Raw genomic sequence first — 18,100 nt, 5'->3', positions numbered from 1 at the left:
GAAATGGGACAGAGGTAAATATAGAGATAGGAGTCGTGGAAAAGGTGTTAGAGATAGAGCTTCTGCTAGAGCTAGATAGGAGAACTTGAAAATGGGATAAAGAGATAAATATGGACATAGGTGAATCTGAAAAGGGGACTGATGGAGTGAGGTAACAGAAAAAGAAATTAAGAGGAACAAAGAAGTAAGATCCAGGAAACAGGGAGCTAGTCAGAGCAGGTAGGTACAATATTAAATCTGGAACAAGGGCAAAGAGGTTAAATTTTGAGCAAAGACAGTATAAACCCTAGTGGCAGATAGCAGGAGACCATGAGCGAAGCCAATCAGGCATATGAAGGTGAGTGCATCAGGAGGGCAGCAAAATGCAGAAGGAAAAAACAGGAAATACATATTGGGAACATATCCACAGTCAAAAACAGAGGTTCTATGATTAAGTTTTATGCTGTGTTATCAGTAATCTTACAACTTTTGAGTCTGCAATGAATGGTTTAAGTATATATCTATTGCTAGAGTGACAGCACCACATATTGCACAAATGATCCTATAATAATTACTTTTCTTGTGTGAACTGAAATCTAGTGAACATTGGTGAAGATGGAATTTTACTTCATTTACTGAGAGATGTGTTTGTATTCACCAGACGTTGTGTATGTTGAATAGCTGTAATGAACCATGCATGCCACTGAGTTAGCGTCATTCTACCTAATGAACCTTAGGTGCAGGCAAATTATTACAATTTATGTCTTCTTCAGAACTTGAGCCTATTTCACACATAGCTAACCATAGCTTATTCATCCATGCTGTTATAAGTACATATACTGAGCTCTGGTGACAAACGTTCAAAGTATTGCTCCACTTGTGTTCCAGTTAGAAATGACTGTTTTCTACATGCCTCCAAAGTCCCAGAATTACTCCATGAAATACAACTCACTGCCTGAATCCTGCCATACTTTGTCAATTTCTGTGCAGTTTATTAGGTTCCAATCTGTCTTAGTGAAATGTGAAAGGTCAAACTGTGGTGACTTCCCTTGAAAGTTGCAGCAAATTGTAACTGACATGATGTGAGATACGCTGCCTCTGTTCTAGTATACATTTATGAAACAAAAAAAATTGCACTGACGTCAACAGGAGTTATAGCTTTATAATTTCATCATTCTACAGCTTTGATTGAAATTCGGTCCCATATGATCTGTCTATAGATGGCACTGAATTGTGGTCATCACTTACCTCCTGTCAGTTGCAAGCCAAGAAACAGAAGCAAAGAGTGCCACAAGTAAATTAATCCAAAGTCCTGTATATTGCACTTAAACACGTGTCACTCCCTTCGAGCAACAGATAACAAAGCGAGTTGCATTGGGAGCTATATGGGTTAAAGGCACAGAATGATGAGACTGGCAGAATATAGACATTACACAAGAGACACTATGGGAGCAAGACTGCATTGGTTAGGGGAGTGAGTGGTGGCAAACATAAGAGATAGGACTTCTAGTGGGGAGTCAGTGACAGAAAAGTTCATAGATGGGCTTGTGATACAGTTTGATTAGACTTTTAATAGAGTAAATAAGGATATTTTTTTTCCACTGGCTGGAGGGTTGGTAACCAGAGGATATAGACTAAAGTTAATTGACAAAAGAATGAGCAGAATTTTTTTAATGCAGTGAGTTATGATTTGGAATGCACTGCTTGAAAAGGTGGTGGAAGCAGACATTACGGTCAAGTGAGGAGGGGTTAAAGGTCTTCCTTCTTTTTCTTCTTCTTGTTAGACCATAACAGATTTAATTCTTTCTTAAAGTGGATGTACTGGCCAATTCAATAGGTGTTTGATTACTTACTTGCTACGATCATAACACGAACCAATCGGACAGGTTTTCTTGAGTTAACAAAGGAAGAAGTTAACTTTATTGTACCTAAACCACACTAATAAAATAATAAACAATGTGCCAACTTTCACACACACACACTAGAGGTTTACACACACACACACAAATAGGTTACACAGTGGGGAAAGGTAGATTGGTTGAGTTAGAGTCCATAGGGAAAAAAAGGTATACAGTCTGTGGGCTTTGGTGATTTGGCTGGCTTCTAGCTGAATTCAGTGGTCCTGAGGCATTTAGTTTGAAGAGGTAGATGACTGGTTTGGTTGGTTTCTTGGAGACAGCGATGCAGATGATTTGCTCCAACTATGTTTCTGGTTGTAGCTGGAGTATGCAAAAGTGGTCAGACAACAGCAGGATTTAAAGCTTTCAAGCTGGAATGGAGAGAGAGAGGAGGACCCCCACTTAGGGTCTGCTCATGTCAGAGTCCAGTTGCTTCTCCTCTGCTGCAGAGAATACACCAGCTTAAAACCACAGATGGGGAGGGGCTTGTCACATGACAGTCACTCAGTCATTCAAACATAGCAGTTAGCAGTATTTCTCTGCTTGCTGAGACAACAGCAAATTCTGCTCATACTCTTTTGTCAATTAACTTTAGTTTATATCCTCTGGTTACCAACCCTCCAGCCAGTGGAAAAAATTTATCCTTATTTACTCTATTAAAAGTCTAATCAAACTGTATCATAAGCCCATCTATGAACTTAAGCTTCCTAGGGCTTGGTTCTTACTTGAATATTAGCAGACATTTCATCTCTCTCCTCACAAGCACTGCAGTGTAGGATACTGTGTTGCAAATTAGGTGATCACCTTAAGCTGAAAGGATGACTTTGCTGGCAGCTTGTCTTTTTAAAATGTCTTTTAAAAAAATCATATCTCTAGTCAGTGGATTAAAGAAAATTATCATTCAACAAAACACATTGGCGTAACAAGACTCAGTAGAAACTTACAAAATGGAATTGGATATATCCTTGAAAAGGAAAAAATTGCAAGACTATGGGGAAAGAGCAGGGAAGTCGGACCATTTCAAAGAGCTGCTGCAGGTATGATGGGATGAATGGTCTCCTTCTATTCTGTATGTTTCTATGATTCTAGGGTGTTTTGTGAGGGACAGGGCAATGCCTTGCACCTTTCCCACATTCTTCTCCCCATCCAAAACCTACCCTAAGTATCTATAGCCCCATATACAGCCCAAAGTCCCCAGTATTGCACTGTGACTAGAATAGTGGCATGAACTTTGGGTTGGATACCACCATGTCGTGGAGTGGAATGGCACAGGTGGCTCGACAGGTAATTTCAGCTGCGCTCTGTAGGCAGAGTGATCCCCACTATTTCATTTTTATGGGTTCCCTAACATTGGTCTGAGGGTAGGTTCCCATTCATGCTCTTACAGCATGAACAAAAGGGGAAATAAGAAACTCAATAAGCTGTAAAGTGTAAGAATTACAGCTGGGGATACAATCATTGAAGCAATAATATTAGTCATATTGTTGCATTTTTCCTTGTCAGTAAATCATCTGAGGTGACTTTTAAGGCACTTTTACCAAATGATAATAGCCTTTTATTATAGTCTTCCATTGAGGTTTGTAGGACTAAATCCATTAAAGTAAGCAAGCCCAGATAATCTGAAGGAAGTCGGAAATAATAACTTTGACGTAAATTGTCACATTTATGGATCAAATTAATAATTATAACAATAATAACAATTGTAATTGGCAAATACATCTGCTATTTATCTGATATTGTGAAAGGTCATTTCGAATTCTTAAGAACCACCTCATAATTAATTTTGATGATGCATAAGACCATTATGAATTCTTAAAGGCCACCTCATTATTTAATTAATTTTGTCGCATGAGCATGTGACTTTAATTAATTTTGACAATCTGCTAGACCCGCTTGGAACTCATTAACCCCCATGTCTTCAATTCATTTTGCCAATGTGCAAGGCTATTTTGAATTTTTCAAGTCCATCTACATATTTAATTAATTTTGACAAGCTTCTCCCCAACTTATTTAAATGCCATTTCTGACTTCAATTAATTTATTTGCTGGGGTTTCTAACTATTCTGGGTAAGACCACTTTAAATTCATCAATCCCTCCTTTATTTAATTCATTTTGCTAAAATCGATCTTTATTTAATGAATTTAGTAATTGCTGGCTTTGTGTTCTGTTTTATCGGCAGGATTTATCCTAATGCTCATTCAGTGTAAAGCTGCTTTATCTGCTCCATTTCTAGTTTTATTTACTTAACTAATTTGTTGCCATTTCCACTCATTCTCTGCAAGCAATTTCTAATTCCTGAAGCCCAATTGCTTAATTAAGTAATTAGTTTCTGACCACCACACCTCACTTTATTTAATTAAACGCACCTGAATCTTTGTTAAAGCCATTTTTAATTCAGAAAGCTTGTGCACTTAATTAAATAATTAATCAATACAGAAAATAAGAAGGCCACTCAATTACTGTTTTCACAGAATAATGGCAAGACTTCCAAATTATTTTCCCCATTGATATGAGCAGTGGGCAGCAAATTCCAGAGGTGAACAGAACAGATGCAATGTCAGAGTTGATTCGAATTAAGAAAATGATCCAGGACATTCAGCTGACAGAAGTTCCATACGGTTCTCCAGATAGCTCACTGTAACGTCGGCAGAAGCATTGGAGAAGTGGCCTTCTTTAGCCATTTGCACTATTTCTGCAAGTGTTCATCTGATTTTCCACTGAAGGTATAGCATAGATTGAGACAATGCCCACCGACAGCACAGGTTTAGGTGAATTATTAGGCTAATCAATGATACAGGTGGATTGAATGATGCATTGGTTGTTGTCTTTCAGGATAATGAAAGACTAGGCTTTGGATATGACTGATGGTGGAGAATGAAGATGGCATTTTTTAAAATATATATTTTATCTTCAGTGCTCCTGGTGGCAATATTCATGCACCAGGAGCACCTTTCAGGAACTTAACACAAATCCCTTTGATAGTCTTACCATTAAATTGCAGGGATGAGTTTGAATTCTTGATTCGAAATCCTGGAATGCAAACTTGGGCACTGTAAAATCTGAAAATTAAAACTTCTCCCTATATCTCACAAGATCTGAAGCAAAAAGAATGGTGGTCAGATTTTTCCATCCTGTACTTTGGCATAAAATACCATCTGGGCTGAACAGGTATAGGAAAATGAATATGAATCCAGGATGGTCATGTGATCCTTCACACCCAATCTGCCTCTACATGCTCCTCCAAGGTTCAAAAGAGGATAATCTGCTCCATCTTGACCATTTTGCTTGAAATATTGACTTCTCACATTTGTTCACACTGTTACAACACATAAGGAAATCATCCTCTAAGATTTGTGATTTCAGCATAAGTTAAGATTTGGTACCTTCCATTTGATTGATAAAATGTTGATGTTCAAGTGAGATGTAAAGTTTGACGTGTAACAAAGACAGCAAAGAAATTAATGAAGTAAAGGATTTGCATTTATATAGCACCTTTCATGACCACCAGATGTCCCAAAGCACTTTAGAGCCAATTAAGTACTTTTGAAGTGTAGATACTGTTGTAATGGAGGAAGAAGTGAAGAATATTTTTATACAATTGTGTAGACAAGCACCAGGAACATCAGAGAAAACAGAAGTACGTGCACCTCCTTTGGGTCAGAAGTTGTAGAAGTGTAAGAGAGAGTTAGAAAGAGATGAAAGCTGAGTTTCAATGAGAGGAGATAAGGGTATAATGATTGATGATGGAAATAGATTTAGACAGAAACAAAAATTGTGGAGCTGATTGGAATGTTAGAAAAATATTAGAACTGGAAACTGCAGATGCAACGGGTACAATTTGGGCCAGCTTAGAGGCTATGGTGGGTTATGAATCTTTATATTATACTTACTTAGTGTCAGATGTGGCTCAGTAGTAGTACTCTTGCTGCTAACTTAGAAGATTGTGGGTTCAAGTCTCACTCCAGAGGCTTGAGCACAAAATCAATGCTGACCTTCCTATGTCATACTGAGGCAGTGTTGCTCGATCAGAAATGTTGCTTTTTGATGAAACATTAAACCAAAGCCTTGTCTGCCCTCTCAGTTGGATGTAAAAGATGCCATGGCTATTTTGAAGCAAAGCAGTGAAGTTCTCTCCTGTTTCCTGGTCAATATTTATCCTTTAACCAACATCACAAAAACAGATTATCTGGTCATTATCACATTGCTGTTTGTGCGTGCTTGCTGCACACAAATTGGCTGCTATTACAACAGTAATTACACTTCAAAAGTTTTTCATTGGCTGAAAAGCACTTAGGACATCCAAAGGTCGTGAAAGATGCTATACAATTGCAAGTTTTTTTTTTCTTTTTATATGGTGTCGATGATGTTGAAGAGAGGTACATAATCTAGATGCCTTGAATTCACACTTAGGATGTCATATACATTTATCCATTTATCTGTATTTGAATACATTGACGGAATTCCTTAAAAAAAGAATTTCAAGCTAAGTTAATTCCTACATACAATTGAGATTAATTAGAATATGTATAATATGTGAAATATGTGCATTTAGCTCTGACACAGGATGCTGAATGTTTTAATATTCACTAAGTTAATTATGTTATTAGACAGAAAAGGCTCAATTACCAAATCTTATGCCCCATCTGAGAAGCTGCACACAAATGGAACATGGGTTGGAGACGCAGCTACCTCGAACCAATGGTTCCTTTCAGGCTCCTTTCTGCAACTATGGAATTGGCAAATTTACCTTATGGAGATAATAGTGGATATATGGGAGTGAGTTTACAGTGTGGTTGACGAATGGTAGGGCTCTTATAACATCAGAGACATCAGCAGGAAAATTCAAGTGATGTCGAAATGTATTCTATTTCCTGGGATTAAATTACAGAAGCTCACTGTTTAGTGTCTATTACATGTATATATATTTATATAGATGCACACACAAAAAATGATGGGCAAGAACAGACCTTCTGGTCTATCCAGTCTGTCCCACTGAATTGTGATAGCTTGACATGCACTGGAATGCACTACCTGAAAGTGTGTTGGAGCAGATTCAGCATATATACTTGAAAGAAAACATTTGCAGGGTTATGGGGAAAGAGTAGGGGAGTGAAACTAATTGGATAGCTTATACATATATATGTTGGAGATATTTAACTCAATTTCTGGGTGATGTTTAAACCAGTGATGACGGACAGAACACACTATTCACTATGTTTATAAGATGTTGTGATGTTTCTAAAATACTACATATCTTTGTGACATCACCATGGCAGCGTTATCACTTTATTTTGCAGCTGGTTACTAGGATTTACTGTTTTCAGAAAATATACAACTCTCAGTTACAGGGAGAAAAGGCGATATCCTGAGCAGGTACATATATTATAGTCTGGCAGCTAAATCACCCATGACGCTACTGAATGTCACATAAATGGACAGATTAATCATGAAGAAGATTTGTCCATTTTAGTCTAATTTTACACTATGCTCAATGTGAACAATCATTCTTCAAACCTTCATTTGCTGCTTCTTTAGAAGCCGCCGATATACATGCAGTCACAGCCTCATATGAAGCACTCAGTCGCGTATTGGGGTCCCTCTTTGGTTTAGGAGGAGGTTGTTTCCGTGGTGACTGCAGGCCATTGCTATCATCCATACTGAATACTGAGTGAAGGGAGGGTGATCTGATGGATGATCCAATCACAGAATGTGCCAACCCATCGACAAAGGTGGGTGCCGACACTGAACTCGAGTGAAAATGCTTCGTTGTTCGGCCGCCCGAAAGACTGTCTTCATTGACCTTTCCACTGCCGTTGCCAGATCTGAAATTAAAATGATGTCCAGATGCTGAATTAGAACAATGAACCTGTTCATGCGAATGTAATGCCAGCTTTTCATACAAGCAGGCAACCAACACCCCCACTGTGAAGTGAGGGTGGAAGCACTGCTCCTGTCAAACAAATGCACAGAAAGCTGCTTGTCTTCTACTGTTCATATCTGCTCTGTGCAAATTAAAACATTTACCTCTGTTACTATATATAAGGCTTTAAAGAAGTACTGATAGGTTATGATTCAAAATGAAACATATTTCTGAAGAATTTATCATATATTGCAGTGGGAGCTGAGATCCCCCCAATGCCATCTATTTTGCTGTTTGTAATTAGGAAAATAAACGACAGCATGCAGTCCCGCCAACACTGCGGCTGCTGCAGACGCTGCAAGCCTGCCTGAATCAAACGAGTGGGATGGCACAAAACGGTTAACTCTTTCACTGGAGCAAACCATTATTTAGTATTTAGTAACAACTAGGCTTTCGAAGCACCGGAGCGTGAAACAGAACCTGTTCATTGGATTTGTGTGCAACACATTGATAGCCAGAACGGTGACCCTTCAAGTGACATTTACTTGCATTTTATAAATCAAAGCAGTCGCTCAGAAACTTCCAACGCACTGGGGTTGCCCAATTTTACTACAATATTTAATTAGTATCTTTCGTCTCTTGGAATGGCCTTCACCACTCTTATTTGTAACATGTGAATCTAATTATTTGGCTCCTTAAAGTCATTTTAACTTATATATGATCTAAAAGCCTTGGCTTTTTGCAAATCCAGCAATCATTCCTCACACTGAACGGGATTTCAGAAGTCTACGCTTACCGTTTTGTGGCCTGCTCGTCCCAGTGTCGTGTCTCTAACTTTTCCCTCAGGTAAACTGCGTTAAGTTCATTCCGAATCCTGTCATTTTCCCGTGCAATGTCAGACGCATTTTGAATGACCAAGGAATCATATGCTTTCAGCCCCATATCTTCCGCAGATTGCAAAAAGCATTCGATGGAGTTGACCTCTTGCTGTTTGATGTTCATCCTTTGCAGCAGCCGCTGGCGGGCTAGAAATTCTCTGACAACTACCGTTATAGAACAGAATTATAGATCCGCAGTTCACACAATAAAATGTACTAGTCAATAATGCAGAAGAAATCACAAGGCTACTGACTGGCGAATGAATATCAAAAACTATTGTCAATTAATAGCCCTGAGAAATTCATTAGCGTTTCGGCTTCTTGTACTGGGTTTATTTGGGTTTATTCTGTTCATTAATTTCTGAACTGTTACAATTTAAAAAGTTAAATCACAAATATATATTAACGCATGCTTTTCTTTTGTTGTGAAAACTTGAAATTACAACATGATGTTTGCAGAGAATATGAAAGGAAATAAATTGAACAGCATCATTCTAATATGTTTTACCTTTCTGACAGGTGATAATTTTCTTCTGCAATTGAAGACATTGCTCATTGAGGTGATCTGTTTGCCAGTGCTTCATAAACACTTCACTCTGGCCCATCTGAGTAAAAACAATAGGGATCTTAATAGCCAGAACCCCCTGATTGTAAAATGGTCATTCATAATGGATTCCACGATGTTACTATACTGTGTTCAAAGGGATTGGAGCTACAGTGTCCAAATCAAAGTTTAGCTAAACCTTATTATTTGATGTTAATAATTAAGAGGCTGTTTTGCTTTAGCTACAGTCAGATTAAGAATCCGTGGGGCTCAAGGCATCAAGGACATTCAGAGTCACTGCAAACCCCACATAGTACTTCCATCTGGAGCATTAATGGACAATGTTACCTAGCTTCAAGGTAAGAGATTTTGACACTATTTTGTGTATTTATGTATTTCGAATTAGTGGTTTTCTGCTCATCATTATCCCTGTCATAGAATGCAATCTGAATACCTACATTCTCAGTTTAACCTGTTTCCAGCCAGAACTCTTACAGTAACATATTTAATTTAAAGTGAGTTAACAAGTAAGTTAGAATTCTCCAGAGAAATTACTTTCCACAGGAAAGGGAGGAGGATGGCGAGGAACAAAAAGAATAAATCTAGTTTACTGCAGACAGCATCATAGCAGCTTGCATGGCACTGGGGCAGGCAGGTATGGTGCCAAAAACTGTCTCTCCGTGTTCAGAGAAATTTTCAGAAACAGGAGAATTGCATACATCATGAGACATGTAACCAGCAAACTCTTAACTCCATATTTTCATGCATGCAAAGTTTCTCATCCCTATTTCTGGACTCTGCTTCCATCAGTGGCTAAGAATCAATGACCAAAAATCCTCTCAGTTCATGTTGCAGTGCAGCTTTCTAACAGCACACCCATGATTTAATCAGATCCTGATTCAAGGATCCAGATATTAATAGGGGTGGGGTACATGGTGGGAGTGGTGGGATTTCAGACAGGAAACCCAGAAGTCCAGGTTTCTCCGTATGCTGTGGGTGGAGTTTCAACTCCACAGCATAGATCTTTTATCCTTGATTCACAGGCTTGGCTTCCAGTCAGGCTGGGAGGATTCTGGAGCAGGCCGCAGGACCAAGTAGGTTATCCACGACCCTGGGGTGAGGTGGGGGTCCAATCTCAGCGACCCTGATACTGGGGGGCCCAATCCCCGACCAAGGGTGTTGCATATCTGATCCTGGGGTGCAGCGGAGAGATTCCGAGCACAGGGTGGAGGTGCCCTTTCAGGAGGGGGGGTGTTGGATTCAGGGGGGATGGACAATTAGCGACCACGGGATGTGAGGGGGGGGGGCGGTGCTGTAAAATCCTGAAGGAAATTCAGTCCTGGACCCTGGTGTCTTTGTATGGGGGGTGGGGGATAGTGTGGTTGGTCTGATGTGGTGGGGGAGCTTGTGGGACCATGAGGAAGCACCGCCTGGCCTGCAGGAAATGCTGGAAAGGCACTTACCTTCTCCCCAAAACCTTCCTTACGTTCAGCTGCCTGAGCCCTAAGCTCTAGAATTCCCTCCTAAATCTCTCAGCCTCTCTACCAGTCTCTCCTCCTTGAAGACACTTCTTAAAACCTACCTGTTTAACCAAGCTTTCACTCATCTGCCCTAACATCTCTTTATGCGGCTTAGTGTCAAACTGTATTTGATAACACTCCTATGAAATGCCTTGGGGCATTTTACTGTATTAAAGGTGCTATATAAATACGAATTGTTGTTGTTGATAGTAATAAATCTTGATAGTTGACAGCAAGATAGATTCCTTCTTTAAATGTCAGCTCCATGAGGCCAGGGAAACTCCACAGGCCACAGTTAAGCCTGTGTAACAGATTAAATTAGAGACTGTGAGCCTCATTAAAACTTTAAATTGCCAACCCACCTCCTGGGAGTGGGTTGGTTGCCCGCCATGTGTCCTGCCTCTGCTCAACCTGGAAAAGGTCAGGTTGGGGTTGAGTTTGTGATTTTTAAAATTTTAACCTCTGACCTGATCCCAACTCACCCATTCTTGGGTGTTAAAATCAAGCCCTACCGTCTTTCTGGAACACTACAGTGATTTATTGTTTATTTTTAAAGTTTAAATTTGGCACTATAGTGAACGATCACATCACATTCAAGAGTTTGATTTAATATTGGTTAAAGTTTAGGGAAAATGAATTACAGAATGGCTTTTGTGGTTAAATATTTTAGGGCTGATTTTCCACTGTGGGCGCTGAAGTGCTTGTCAACACCTCACTGTGCCAACCTGATGGGATTACCCTTGGGTGGCCTTAGTAAATATGCACAGCAAGCCCTTGGCGCAGATTGATTCTGCTGGTCAGAGCTTTTTGTCAAGTGGGTGGCGAGATGAGGATGAGAAATAAAGTACAACTGCACCTTTTCAAGGCTGGGCTGCAGCTTAAAGGGGCTGCTTTGTTGTTGCTGGGCAGAAACTGGAAATAGTTGTCCAATAATGCACAGCACTTCTATTTTCAGGAGCTAGTTTGATGCTACTTCTGCCATAAGGCTATTCTGTTTGTGACCACCCTGGGAAAATGCACACAATGCTTGGCAGGAATTGATGGACAATGTAAACGCTGCATTAAAAAGCCAAAGGACATGAGGGCAGATGGGGGCTCCGAACACGATGGAGCTGACATTCAAAGAAGGACTCTGTCCTGCGATCAACTATCCACATTTCTTATCAACAACAACAACTTGTATTTATATAGTACCTTTAATATAGTAAAATGTTCCAAGGCACTTCACAGGAGTGTTACAAACAAAATATGGCATCGAGCCATATAAGGAGATGTTAGGGCAGATGAGCAAAAGCCAGGTCAAAGAGGTAGATTATCAGGTGCATCTTAAAGGAATAAAGAGAGGTAGAACAGAGAGATTTAAAGAAGGAATTCCAGAGCTTGGGACTTTGGCAGCTGAAGGCACGGTCACCAATGGTACAGTGATTAAAAGTGGGGATGCTCAAGAGGCCAGAATTGGAGGGCTGGAGGAGATTACAGAATTAGGGAGGGGCGAGGCCATGGAGGGATTTGTACAAAAGAATAAGAGTTTTAAATTCAAGTTGTTGAGCCAATGTCAATTAGTGAGCACAGAGTTGATGGCTGAATGGAACTTGGTGCGATTTCGGACATGGGCAATAGAGCTTTGGATAACCTCAAGTTTATGGAGGGTAAAAAATGGCAGACCATCCAGGAGTGAATTGGAATAGTCAAATCTAGAGGTTACTAAAGTGAGGATGAGGATTTCAGAGGATGAGCTGAGGCAGGAGCAGAGTTGGGCAATGTTACAAAGGTGGCATGTACTTGCAGCAGTAACAAAAACTTGCACTATACCATTAATGTAGAAAAATGTCCCAAGTAACTTCACAGAAGTGTAATCAGAAGGGAAAAAATTGCAGAAATAAAATAACAGTGTGTTCAACACACACCCACTGCCCACATGCCCATATTTCTGTCTTTGGCCTGCTGCAGTGTTCGAATGAACATCATCGCCTGCTTGAGGAACAGCACCTCATTTTCCGATTAGGCTTCCAGACTAAACATTGAGTTCAATAATTACAGAGCATGACTGGCCCTCTTTTAGTATTGTTTTATTTCGTTTTATCATTTTTTACCATATGCCAGCTTTTAACTGGGTTTTTCATGTTTGTGCTTTTGGCTAGGGCTGCTCATTATTCTGTCATTAACACTCTCTCTGCACTAATGCTTTGTCTTTCACCACACCAGTAGCACGCTCTCTTTGCCTTTGCCCCATGACCTCCTTATCAGTTAATCTCTCCGGTCCTCTGTCCTATTACATACATTCCCTTTTGTTCTCTTTCCCCACCCCCCCCCCCCCCCCAACCCCCGCTTTACTTGCTTAACACCTATTACATTTCTAACCTTTGCCAGTTCTGATGAAAGGTCACAGACCTGAAATATTAACTCTGCTTCTCCCTCCACAGATGCTGCCAGACCTGCTGAGTATTTCCAGCACTTTCTGTTTTTATTCTGAAAAAAATGTAGGCTGAGCCAAAGAAGGAGGTATTAGAAGGGGTAACCAGAAGCTTGGTTAACAAGGTAGGCTTTAAGGAGGTTCAAAGAAAGAGAGGGATGTGGAAAGGCAGAGATGTTTAGTGAGGAAATTCCAGAGCAAGTAGCCAATTCATAGCATGGAGTGCTGAGAGAGGATTAGTGGTCAAAACCTTGACTTCCTGTTCAGCTAAGGGAGAACAAGGGAATCTGTAAAGATTTGGTAAGAAAATAAGAAACAGAGTGAAATCTAATCAGAAAATTGTAGTTATCCAGGACAGTGCAGCATGCTTTGTTAGTTTTTATCTTACATGAAGCATTATGAGATGCATTAAACATTCAATCACACATTAAGCTGATTTATTTTACATATAGAGTCATAGAGAGATACAGCACTGAAACAGGCCCTTCGACCCACCAAGTCTGTGCCGACCATCAACCACCCATTTATACTAATCCTACATTAATCCCATATTCCCTACCACATCCCCACCTTCCCTCAATTCTCCTACCACCTACCTACACTAGGGGCAATTTACAATGGCTAATTTACTTATCAGCCTGCAAGTCTTTGGTTGTGGGAGGAAACCAGAGCACCCAGCGGAAACCCACGCGGTCACAGGGAAAACGTGCAAACTCCGCACAGGCAGTACCCAGAACTGAACCCGGATCGCTGGAGCTGTAAGGCTGCAATGCTAACCACTGTGCCGCCCCAAAAATTCCATATTTACTAACTGAATTTAAATTTCACTATCTGCCATGATGGGATGTGAACCCCTGTCCCCAGAGAATCAGTCTAAGCCAGTGACATTACCACTACACCACTGACTCCCCCCTTATATATATTGATACATAATAACAGTGTTCATTGGTTTGCCTTCCAGACGATAGCAGAACTGCATATGGGAACACAAAATTCAACCTATCAAGGGATTTCATTATTATTACCTCTGTGTCATGCTTTGGTATAACTGGATTGAATCTGAAACTTGTTGCTTTCTCTCTAACTTTGTAATGCACAAACTCCATTTCTTGTGGCATTGTGACCAACGCAGAACACAATATTGTAACTTTAACAAATTTTAAAACCTTAGAAGTGTCAGCCATGTCTCAATTGGTAGCATCATGCATCTCAGTCACAAGATTGTGCGAAAAGTCTCACTCCAGGACTTCAGCACTAAAATCAAGGCTGGCATTCCAGTGCAGTACTGAGGGAGTGCTGCACTGCTGGAAGTGCCGCTTTTTCGAAGAGACATTAAACTGAGGCCCAATTAGTCCTCTCAGGTGGACATAAAAGATCCCATGGCTCTATATTGAAGAATAGCAGGGGAGTTATCCCTGGTGTTCTAGCCAATATTTATCCCTCAATCATTGTTTTTTAATTGTTTCATGGGATGTGGGCATCACTGGGAAGGCCAGCATTTATTGCCCATCCCAACAGATGTTCTGGCTGTTTTGATGCATGCTTTTGACCACGCAAGTCCACTGAACACCTGTACTAATCACTCACAGCTGAATCTGTGTTCAGCTGCATGAGGCACCACCCCCCCACCCCCATCCCCACCACTAGTGCTATTCAAAGAGATAGTCATCTAACTTTCAGGTGAGGTGCTCTTGACTTCTGCTATTGCAAAATTTGTGGAAGTACTATGAAGTGTTTTTGGAGGTGTTGTAAGTTGCTGGATTTGGCAAGGAGTGTTGCTCACAGTAAGGGCAGACGATTCGGTGACTTGTCCACACAAAAGCTGCAACAGGTATAGGGGCTGTAGTTGCAGTGTCTCTGAGTCTGCAATGTGACAGACAGATGGAGCAGAGGCTACAGAGAGGGGAAGCTCTGCACAGAGGGAGGAAGAGGAGGGGGACTCTCAAAAGAAGGCCCTAGCCACCACTGGTTTTCAGAGAGCACTTCTCTTACCTCCACCTCACCCAGGAACAATGCCTGAACCACCTGAGATTCATCAAGTAGATGGTCATTGAACTGTGCCACCTCCTTCAATAGGATCTGCAGCCTCTCAGCAGGGCAAGGGCAGCAGGGCAAGGCTAGTGGCGATCAAGGTCACTGTCATTCTAAACTTCTACACGGCCGGATCCTTCCAGGTGGCATAGCTAACATATCCCAGAACGCCATCTATTGTTGCATCCAAGAGGTCTATCCAAGTGCTCCTATGCAGTGCTATCCAATTGGCTGTAGCATGGCTGGTGGAAGGATGCTGCCTTTCACTGAGGGAGTCTGCAGAAGGCCATGCAGGATGCCATCGAGCAGCTCTGGGCCTTGAGGCCCATGCTTCAGATTGCACCAGCTTGGCATGGGGGGCAGCAGTCTGGGCTGGTTGGCTGACAGGCATTGGCAGAGTGGCAGTGGTGGGAGCACGAATGCTATCATCCTGAGAGAAGATAGAAGATTTGTGCTCCACAGTGACCCTGGCCCTCCTCAGGGTAGTGCCTCAGCAATCCTAATAATCTATTATGGGACAGATTACTGGTCTGCAACCGTGATGGCAGCAGTCTGAGCCCGCATGGCAGCAAGATTGGATCCCATGACCTCGTCTGAGCTTCCACCTCAGCACTGAGACATTGGGTGACTTCTGCCTCTGCTATAGTGGAAGTTGAGATAGCAGCCAGCAGATGCTGCATCACAGCTGGGTCTGCAAGTGCCGACATTGAGTTGGCTACCACTTCCATGGTGGAAAGGATGGGCTCCAAGTTCTGTACGATGCTCTGTGCCACATCGGAATCGGTCTCTTCCACACTCCTTGACAGTGATGAGAGGCTGTCTGGAAGGACTGCCAGTGCACCAAGCTCACCAGCATGCTCCAGTATGGTGCCCCATCAAAGTTCTCATCTGAGTTCCCTGCAGCAGAACTCATGTTTGACCTCGCCCTCCAGTGAGCCCTCCTTTCTCCCTGAAATAAAAACAGAAAGTGCTGGAAATACTCAGCAGGTCTGGCATTATCTGTGGAGAGAGAAGCAGAGTTAACATTTCAGGTCAGTGACCTTTGATCAGTACTGGCAAAGGTTAGAAATGTGATAGGTTTTAGGCAAATAAAGCAGGGGTGGAGGAAAAGAGAACAAAAGGGAAGGTGTGTGATAGGACAGAGGACCGGAGAGGTTAATTGATAAGGAGGTCATCGGGCAAAGGCAAAGAGAGTGTGCTAATGGTGTGGTGAAAGACAAAGCACTAGTGCAGAGGGAATGACAGAATAATGAGCAGCCCTAGTCAAAAGCATAAACATGAAAAAAAAAAGTAGGCAGACATATGGTAAAAACAAAAAAAAAGGAACAAAATAAAATAAAAATAATAAAGGGCGACTCATGCTCTGAAATTATTGAAATCAATGTTCAGTCCAGTAGGCTGGAAAAGAAGGTTCCTCGAGCTTGTGTTGATGTTCACTGGAACACTGCAGCAGGCCCAGGACAGAGATGTGGGCATGACAGCAGGGGTGTGTGTTCAAATGGCAAGTGACCAGAAGCTCGGGGTCATGTTTTTGGACTGAGCGGAGATGTTCCGCAAAGCGGTCACCCAATCTGCATTTGGTCTCCCCAAGGTAGAGGAGAGTGCATTGTGAGCAGCGAATACAATATAATAAATTGAAATGAGTACAAGTAAATCACTGCTTCATCTGAAATAAGTGTTTGGGGCCTTGGTTAATGAGGAGAGAGGAGGCAAAAGGGCAGGTATTACAACTCCTGCGATTGCATGGGAAGGTGCTGTGGGAAGGGGACGAGGTATTGGGGTGATGGAGTGGATCAGGATGTTGTGAAGAGAACAATCCCTTTAGAATGCTGACAGGGGAGGGGAGGGGAAGATGCATTTGGTGGTGGCATCACGCTGGAGGTGGCGGAAATGGTGGAGGATGATCCTTTGGATGTGTAGGCTGGTGGGGTGGTGAGGACAAGGGGAACCCTGTTGCGGTTCTGGGAGTGAGGGGAAGGGGTGAGGGCAGAAGTGCGGGAAATGGATCAGACAGGTTGAGGGCCCTGTCAACCACAGTGGGGTGGGGGGGTAGGTGGATCCTCGGTTGAGGATAAAGGAAGACATATCAGAAGTGCTATTGTGGAAGGTTGCATCATCAGAGCAGATGCATCGGATTTGGAGAAACTGGGAGAATGGAATGGAGTCCTTACAGGAAGCAGGGTGTGAGGAAGTATATTCGAGGTAGCTGTGGGAGTCGGTAGGCTTATAATGAATATTAGTGGACAGTCTATCACCAGAGATGGAGTCAGAGAAGTCGAGGAAGGGAAGGGAAGTGTTGGAGATGGACCATGCAAAGGCGACAGAAGGGTGGAAACTGGAAGCAAAGTTGATGAAGTTTTCAAGTTCGGGGTGGGGGCAGGAAACTGCACCAATATAGTCATCAATGTACCGGAGAAAGAGTTGGGGGAGGGGGTCTCAGTAGGACTAGAAAAGGAATGTCAACATACCCCACAAAAAGGCAGCCATAACTAGGACCCATGCAGGTACCCATAGCAACACCTTTTATTTGAAGGAAGTGAATGAAATTGTAAGAACAATTTCAGCTAGGCAGAGGAGGGTGGTGGTGGATGGGGACTGGTTGGCCCTCTGTTCACAGAAGAAGCGGAGAGCCCTCAGACCATCCTGGTGGGGGATGGAGCTGTAGAGAGATTGGACGTCCATAGTGAAGAGGCGGCGGTTAGGGCCAGGAAACTGGAAATTGTCAAAATGACATAGGGCTTCAGAAGAATCCTTTCTCCCTGGCTTGCTTACAGCCCACCCTTTCCTACGACTCACCACATGCAGATTCTGACTATATACAGATAGATGAACAATGTTTTTTGTGGGTGACTAAAAGGGATAGGTGTGACATTGCATTAACCTGAGGATGAGTGTCAGTTGTGAATTGTCAATGGGGAGGTGAGGAAATGCAGAGACAAAGAGGAATGAGTGTACCTGCAAGGTAAGTGATGAGGA

General features: G+C 42.0%; 1 protein-coding gene across 4 annotated transcripts in view; it reads right to left on the bottom strand.

Annotated features, from left to right (window-relative positions):
- myo16 (myosin XVI) overlaps positions 1-18,100 on the bottom strand; it is an 878,535-nt gene that overhangs the window by 58,925 nt on the left and 801,510 nt on the right. For all 4 annotated transcript variants that reach the window (XM_068034136.1, XM_068034135.1, XM_068034137.1 and 1 more), the window contains 3 exons: positions 9,125-9,221; positions 8,535-8,781; positions 7,393-7,700 (listed from right to left, as the gene is read on the bottom strand). In XM_068034136.1, coding sequence (XP_067890237.1) covers positions 7,393-7,700; positions 8,535-8,781; positions 9,125-9,221 — 652 coding nt within the window. The remainder of the gene's footprint in view (positions 1-7,392; positions 7,701-8,534; positions 8,782-9,124; positions 9,222-18,100) is intronic.

The sequence above is a fragment of the Heterodontus francisci genome, chromosome 6, assembly GCF_036365525.1.
Source record: "Heterodontus francisci isolate sHetFra1 chromosome 6, sHetFra1.hap1, whole genome shotgun sequence".
Classification (NCBI taxonomy): Eukaryota; Metazoa; Chordata; class Chondrichthyes; order Heterodontiformes; family Heterodontidae; genus Heterodontus; species Heterodontus francisci.
Note: the sequence above shows the minus strand (reverse complement) of the source record. Positions and strands in the feature narration are given on the sequence as shown.